Source organism: Phalaenopsis equestris, unplaced genomic scaffold (assembly GCF_001263595.1).
Source record: "Phalaenopsis equestris unplaced genomic scaffold, ASM126359v1 Scaffold000002, whole genome shotgun sequence".
Classification (NCBI taxonomy): domain Eukaryota; kingdom Viridiplantae; phylum Streptophyta; class Magnoliopsida; order Asparagales; family Orchidaceae; genus Phalaenopsis; species Phalaenopsis equestris.
Genome location: NW_018164444.1, coordinates 48,686,833 through 48,694,630, shown reverse-complemented (window position 1 = coordinate 48,694,630; position 7,798 = coordinate 48,686,833). Strand labels below are relative to the sequence as shown.

At 39.4% G+C, this 7,798-nt stretch overlaps 1 protein-coding gene across 2 annotated transcripts; it reads left to right on the top strand.

The window, feature by feature from the left end:
* Nucleotides 1–215: 215 nt before the first annotated feature.
* On the top strand, nucleotides 216–3,562 carry LOC110029871 (AP2-like ethylene-responsive transcription factor ANT). Of its 2 annotated transcripts, XM_020732355.1 has the most exons (9): nucleotides 216–683; nucleotides 792–1,347; nucleotides 1,438–1,520; nucleotides 1,685–1,693; nucleotides 1,820–1,908; nucleotides 1,983–2,056; nucleotides 2,141–2,191; nucleotides 2,275–2,351; nucleotides 2,818–3,562. In XM_020732355.1, exons 1-9 carry the CDS (start codon nucleotides 380–382, stop codon nucleotides 3,273–3,275), a joined length of 1,701 nt encoding a protein of 566 aa, XP_020588014.1. In that variant the 5' UTR covers nucleotides 216–379; the 3' UTR covers nucleotides 3,276–3,562. The 2 variants fall into 2 exon arrangements, with proteins under 2 accessions (XP_020588014.1, XP_020588021.1); XM_020732362.1 differs by lacking the exon at nucleotides 1,685–1,693.
* Nucleotides 3,563–7,798: the final 4,236 nt, after the last annotated feature.

Below are 7,798 nucleotides of genomic sequence, written 5' to 3'. Positions count from 1 at the left end.
ATAAACGCATGGAGTGATGAGGAAATAAGGGAAAAGCCAAAGTCATTGTCTTCCTTTCTCCTATCACAGATCCCTAAGGATTTCAGGAGTGGCGTAGCAGTAGTAGTATCAATGTTTCAATCCTCTGTAGCTTGGGAGATAAAGCTCATTCTTTTTGCGTTGTTTAAGGGCCCGTCTTTCAGCTCTTCTCCCCACTTCTCCTGCTTTCCATTATCCCCCCTGAAACAGTGAGAAGTTTTGGGGCATTGAGTTTCTTCAGCTTGAGAACACAGAAACCCAGGCTTCAAGTAAAGATGGAGTAGAGTGTAGGTTGCATAATGAGGTTCAGTACTCACCAATGATTGAACTCCCCTGAGCTTAATCTGTGTATGTGTGGAAGATGAAGCCCATGAACAATAACAACTGGTTGGGTTTCTCTCTCTCCCCTCAGCTCGGAATGGAAGTTGCATCAGATCCCCTTAAGCATGCAAATCCTCAAACTGCACATCAGTCTTCCCCTGCTTCTGCTTCCACTTTTGTTCCCAGCAACTTCCTTCTATCCTATCCACATTTTAGCAGCCCTGGCATTTGCTATGGAGCTGATGCGGAGAATGTTGGGTTTTACTCTCAGCTCTCATCAGTCATGCCGGTTAAGTCTGATGGCTCTCTCTGTATTATGGAAGCCTTCAGCAGATCACAAGAAGGTCAGCCTCTCTCTCTCTCCCTCGTCATGTTTATCTTCTTTCTACTTCCCTCTTCCTTTCTAAATTCTCCTCCTCTTTTTCCTTCTTCTCTTACTCATTTTGGTGAAGGAATGGTGCCATCTCCTTCCCCAAAACTGGAAGACTTCTTGGGCTGTGGTCCAAACATGGGGACCCATCAGTATAGCAACAGTGACAGGGGAGCAATGGCTCTAAGCTTGGACAGTATGTATTATGGACAAAACATAGAGCAGGAGAGCAATGAAAACCATTCTCTTGAGCTCTTTCAACAACCTTTTAGACAACAGAACTACTTCCAGCCATTGCACGAGATGTATCAGGAGTCATTAGTTGGGGACCAAATCCCTGATTGTAGATTTCAAAGCAACGAAAGAGTAGGTGATGCAAGAGAGATGGGTTTTGGCTCTCTTGGATTACTGAGGCATGGCGATCTCAAGCCCTTGAGCTTGTCCATGAGCCCTGGATCTCAGTCTAGCTGCGTAACTGCTCCGCAGCAGCAGATCGCTTCTGCTCCAGAAAATGAGCATTTTTCTTTGGAGCATTCGAAGAAGAGAGTTAGTGAAAAAGGAGCTGAGAAGCAGCCAGTTCACAGGAAGTCCATTGATACATTTGGCCAGAGAACTTCGCAATACAGAGGAGTAACAAGGTATTACATTCTAAATCTTACTTAGAGCATGCAAAACACTTTTTTCATTATTAAATGTGTGTTTTTTCTTTTTCTTATGTGATGATACAGGCATAGATGGACAGGTAGATATGAAGCACATCTATGGGATAACAGCTGCAAGAAAGAAGGGCAAACAAGGAAGGGAAGGCAAGGTTAGTTTGGCAAAAAAAATCTTTGTTTGAACCCTCATAGTCTTTTATTTTAATTTCCTTTATTATTAATATTATTATTATTATTATTATTACTTTTACCTAACTTTGTTGCCTTGTCATGTTCTTTCCTTGGGATACCATGAAACAAAATACTTCAACAATAGTTTATTTGGGTAATGCATCTACTTCCTTTAACAGAAAAAAATTATTTCTTTCCTAGTTTGAGATTTTCAGTACCTTTTCATAAATTCTCTTCTTCAATTCTCAAACTCGTACTCTTTGCATCTAATAAACAACAGGGGGCTATGATATGGAAGAGAAAGCTGCAAGAGCCTATGACTTGGCTGCATTGAAGTACTGGGGACCTGCCACCCACATCAACTTCCCTGTATGATATATTTTCTACTCTATTTTCTGTAATGCTTTTCTCAATATGTGAAACTGTGGATTTGTTTATTGTAGCTGGAGGATTACCAGGAGGAGCTTCTACAAATGAAGAACATGAGCAGGCAGGAATATGTTGCTCACTTAAGGAGGTGACCAAATTTCTTTATGACAATAATAAATCATTAATGTTCATTATTATATTATGTTTTGAATTCTTCCAACCATTCTTGCAGGAAAAGTAGTGGATTTTCTAGAGGAGCTTCTATATATCGAGGAGTCACTAGGTTTTTCATTGCTTTATGTTCCTTTTTATTCATTGATTTCATCATTTTGTTTACTTAGAAGTCTTCATTATGTCATCATGCAGGCATCACCAACATGGAAGATGGCAGGCTCGCATAGGAAGAGTCTCAGGAAACAAAGATCTTTATCTTGGAACCTTTGGTTAGCTTATATAATCCTTTCCATCCTTTACACTCATTATAATTCATTAAAATGCTTGATATTATGTTATTTTTAGCTTGTTATAAAACGTTTCAATATTTTACACATGCATTCAAAAAGAACATTCAGAATATAAGCCATTTCAGGCTTACCTGCTGCTTTTGCGAGTATGAATTGCACTTTCTTTATTTCTTTATTTCTTTATCAGACAGTACATTTTCCTTTTCTTAAGGCTGATTCTTCTGTGTGTCTCCAAAATCTTTGTTTGAATAATCTACCATATTCATATTAATTTATTGTTTAGGAAGATTCGCATACATACCAGCACTCAATTCCTATGTATTTGCATATCTGACTCCTAAACTTCAATTTTTACATGCATGCCCAACTTATCTATGCATGAAAAGGTACATTTCACTTTTTTAAGAAAATAGTGGTAGCTTGAATCTAAAAATTTTAATTCCAGGCACACAAGAAGAAGCAGCTGAAGCTTATGACATTGCTGCAATAAAATTTCGTGGCACAAATGCCGTCACTAACTTCATTATGTCAAGATATGATGTTGAAAAGATTATGGCGAGTAGCACCCTACTGTCTGGCGAACTTGCTCGAAGAAATGGAGGTGTTGAAATTTTCGACAACGTAGCGTTGACAGGACATGGCACCAGAGAACTCGACTCAACCGAAGACAATGTGAATGCGTCGGACTGGAGAATGACGCTCTACCAATCTCCACCGCCGGCTCCGGCGAACTTGGAACCGCTCGACCACCAATCTATATCAGCTAATGGAAATCATCAAAACAGCTCATTTTTGGCAAATTTTAATGGTTTTCTTGGGATGGAAAGTTGGGCATCAAACCAGCTTAGTAGTTCAGTAGCTTTGGCTCAAACACCGGTTTATGCTGCATGGAATGATGGCTGAATCTTAATTTCTTATGTTGAGAGCATGCGATGAGTGAAGGTGGAGGTGAAAAAGAGAAGTTTTGGGGTGGGGGGATAGGTTTGTGTATTGTGGGGAAAAAGATGGGAGGAATCAGGCCTCTTCTGCTTTTTTCCAGTGGTTTCAAATTTTGGTAGTTCTGCTTTTGAGCCATGTGGGGAAATGATGTTACAGAGTGGGGGCCTCTTAAGAGGGGGGATATATTTAGCTCTCTGTTTTTTTTTTTTTCTTTGTTTGTTGTAATTTCTTGGCCAGTTTTCTTCGTTAATGCTCACTAATTCTTAGTGCTGATTGATTGGTTTCAATAGAAGTTTTTTAAGTTATACTTTGTTGATCATTAGAGAACTATTTACTTTTCTTGTTTGAGAATTTTTTTTTATTCTTTTTTATTTTTTTGTGCTTTAGTTGCAGAACATTGTGAATGATTATGCAAGGCTTGATCAATGGATTTCTGCTAGTTTTTTGTTTTTTTTAAAGAATGTCATTTTATAAATTTGTGCTGCAAATGTGCTTATGATTTGATGGGCATATTGGTATTTGAGTTCAAGAGCAATATAAGAATTGATAGGTCATTAACAAATTTTTATTATGTTGCAAAAATCTCTAGCAGCTTCTAAGTACAACCAATGTTATGAACTATGGCCTACTACTGTAACTTCTAATTATAGTCTATGTGGTCAATTAACGCTACTGCAGCTACCAACTATGACATATATTATCAACTACAACTTATGTGGATAACGGATTATAATTTATGTGACCGACCACGACTTATGTTACAAGTTGCTACTGTAACTTTCTAATACTACCTCTATGATCAACAAACGCTCTTACAGCTACCTGTTGTGATATATTGAAATAGAACAATCGACGACAAAGTGAAAATAGAACGAGAAAAAATTCACACCAAAAGAATACAGATTTATGCGGTTCGACAAATTGCCTACATCCACGAAGTTGCGGGGGATTTTACTAATTGAGAAATTTACACTGTTTAATCACAACGACAATTATAGGAGAAAGTCTCTCACTTTCTCACTCTCTTCTCTCTCTACATCGAGATACACCGAAAAAGAAGAAAAACGTACAAGAGTAAAAAACTATTTCTCTTCTGCCACAAGCCACCAAGAAGAAATAAAGGAGAGCAATCTTCTTCCACAATTTTTTCCTTCCTTCTGCCAAGTACGCAGAAATAACTATGAGAGAGCACCTTGTGAAAAAAAACCGGAGATTCCTTCTGCAAAGCACACCGAAGCCGCGAAAAAATGCCTCTTGGTTATCTTTCACCTGTAGTAGTTGATCACACTGAGAGGAGGCTACTATTCACGATTCAAAGGAGCAGGGGGCTTTGATTTGCCAAAAAGGTAGAGAGAAGTCAGAGCTGTTTTTCGGTTCGCGAAAATGGGAGATACGACAATCGAGAATGAGAGCAGGAGCAGGTATACATGCGTTTTTTTTTTATACCGGACGAGCTCCACACTTAATAAATCTCCCACTTGGAGACTGGTATATAGACTACGTCTTCTTCCTCAAACTAATATCCTCCACTGGCGGTGTCGCCATTTTCTTCAAACGTGTTACCCTTCACCTCTGCAACTCAAGACCCATGTCTTCACACCAGAAGACCAACTGAAGCTGCGCACAACTTCAGTTTCTCCAAAGTAACACCATTTGTCAACATATCAGCAGGGTTCTGGCTTCCACAAATTTTCTCAAGCAATAATTGTCTGTCATCCAACAATGACCGTACGAAGTGATACCTGATCTGAATGTGCTTTGTCCTAGACAGAAATGTTGGATTCCTAGCAATGAATATGACACTCTGACTATCACTGTAGAGAATGTCCTTCTGATTCTTCTTGCCCAATTCCTCTAAGAAGCACTGTAGCCATATCATCTCCTTTGCAGCCTCTGCCACTGTTATATACTCAGCTTCTATAGTAGACAACGAAACCGTCTGCTGCAGATTAGAGCCCCATGATATTGCAGTGTCACCAACAGTATAAATATAACATGTAGTACTTCTTCTTGTATCAATGTCTCCAGCTAGATCAGCACCAACATATACTTGTACCTCTGAACTCTTTCCTGAGAAACACAAGCAAGTTTCTGAAGAACCTCTTAGGTATCTCAAGATCCACTTCACTGCTTCCAAATGTTTCTTTCCTGGATTACTCATGTATCTGCTAATAACTCCCACTGCATGGGCAAAATCAGGTCTAGTGCATACCATAACATACATAAGTGAACCAATAGCAGAAGCATAAGGAACCTTACTCATGTGATCTTGTTCCTCCTCTAACTTGGGTGACTAGTTTTTGCTGAGTCTGAAGTGACTTCCCAAGGGTGTGCCAACTGGTTTGGCCTTATCCATGTTGAACCTGCTAAGTACCTTTTTCACATACTCAGCCTCAGAGAGTTTCAACATGCCTCTAACTTTCTCTTTGACAATTCTCATACCAAGGATTTATTTTTCCACTCCCAAATCCTTCATTGCAAAGTGCTTTGACATCTGCTCCTTCAGATTATTGATCTCCTCAATACTAGCACCTGCAATAAGCATATCATCCACATACAACAGTAGGATGATATAGGAATTGTCAAAATACCTGACATAGCAACAGTGATCTTCCTGACATCTGTCGTACCCTGCACTGTGTATGAAATTTCTTGTACCACTGTCTAGGAGCTTGCTTCAGGCCATACAAGTTCTTCTTCAATCTGCAAATTGACTCTTCCTTTTCATGTACCATGAACCGTTCAGGTTGGTGCATGTAGATGTCTTCTTCAAGATCTCTATGAAGAAAGATTGTCTTCACATCTAACTGCTCAAGAAAGAGATCTTCAGTAGCCACCATAGACAGTACCATTCTGCTGGTTGTAAGCTTCACCATAGAAGAGAAAATCTCAAAATAATTAATATCATGCTTTTGCTGAAAACGTTTTACGACAAGTCTAGCCTTGTACCTCTTACAACCATTGTGCTCAGTCTTCACCTGGTACACCCACTTGTTGTGTAATGTCTTCTTCTCAGATGAAAGTTTTGTCAACTCACAAGTCTGATTTTCTAACAGAGAATCCATCTCCTCCTTCATGGCAAGCTCCCACTTGCTCGAATTTTCATCTTGTAAGGTTTCTTCATAACTATGAGGTTCTCCACCTTCTGTCAGCAGTATGTAGTTTAAAGTTGGAGAACAACGCTGTGGAGAACGTCTAGCCCTTTCTGACTTGTGAATTCTAACTGAAGGGATGGAATGCTCTAAAACTGACCGTGGAACAATAAAATTGGATGCCCCGGATCCACTCTCTTCGTCACCTGCATCTCTGCCTTGCACAGTGACCTCTGGTAAATCATCAAACATTACCAAGTCAGATTCCTTCAGTGTTGTTTCAGAAACTGTACTAGACTTGTCCTTATACATAACCTTCTCATTGAAATTCACGTTCATGCTTCTTATAATCTTCCGATCATGATCATCCCAGAAATGATATCCAAATTCTTCATCTCCATAGCCAATGAAATAACACTTCCTTAACTTAGCCTCAAGCTTACTTCGAGCATCAAGATTAACGAGAATATAAGAAACACATCCAAAAGTCTTAAGGTGAGAAAATTTGACCTTTTTCCCACTCGAAACTTCTTTAGTTAATTCACATTTTAATAGAACAGATGACCCCCTATTGATCAAATAAATTGCAGTACTAACCGCTTCTGCCCATAAAGTAGGTGGTAGTTCGGTGTGCAATCTCATGTTTCTAGCCCGCTCATTAATGGTTTTGTTCATGCGCTCTGCAACACCATTTTGTTGTGGTGTCCTTAAAGTAGTCTTCTCCATTATGATTCCTTGAGCTGCACAGTACTCCTTGAAACCACAATTAATGTATTCACCACCATTATCAGACCTCAGACATTTTAGCTTTAAGTCTGTATCTGTCTCAACCATGGTCTTCCAAGTCTTGAACACACTGAATACATCAGATTTATACTTCAAGAAATAAACTCATACCTTTCTGCTATGATCATCAATGAATATGATGTAGTAACGAGAGTCTCTAAGAGATGCCACTGGAGAAGGTCCCCACACATCTGTGTGTACAAGATCTAGCTTTCCTGCCTTTGGTGTCCTGCCCCACCTTTCAAGAAACTGACCTTCCTCTGACATTCCTCTGCTTCCCTATAATGCAACTCTCAAATATGCTGAGATCAGCTGACTTCAGTTCTAGTAGCTTACCTCTGGACTGAAGTTTTTTCATACCTCTCTGACTCATGTGGCCAAGTCTGCAATGCCACAACTCTGTTGTGCTCTCTGCAACAGTAGTATCAACACTATTAATTAAACCAGTAGTCATATATAGCGTACTTGTTTTCTTACCTCGATTCAGTACCATTGCTCCTTTAGTAACCTTCCAGGTGCTATCTGAGGACACTATTGAATGTCCACACTCATCAAGCTACCCAACAGAAATGAGGTTCTTCTTAAGTTCAGTTCAGGAAGGTGTTTGAC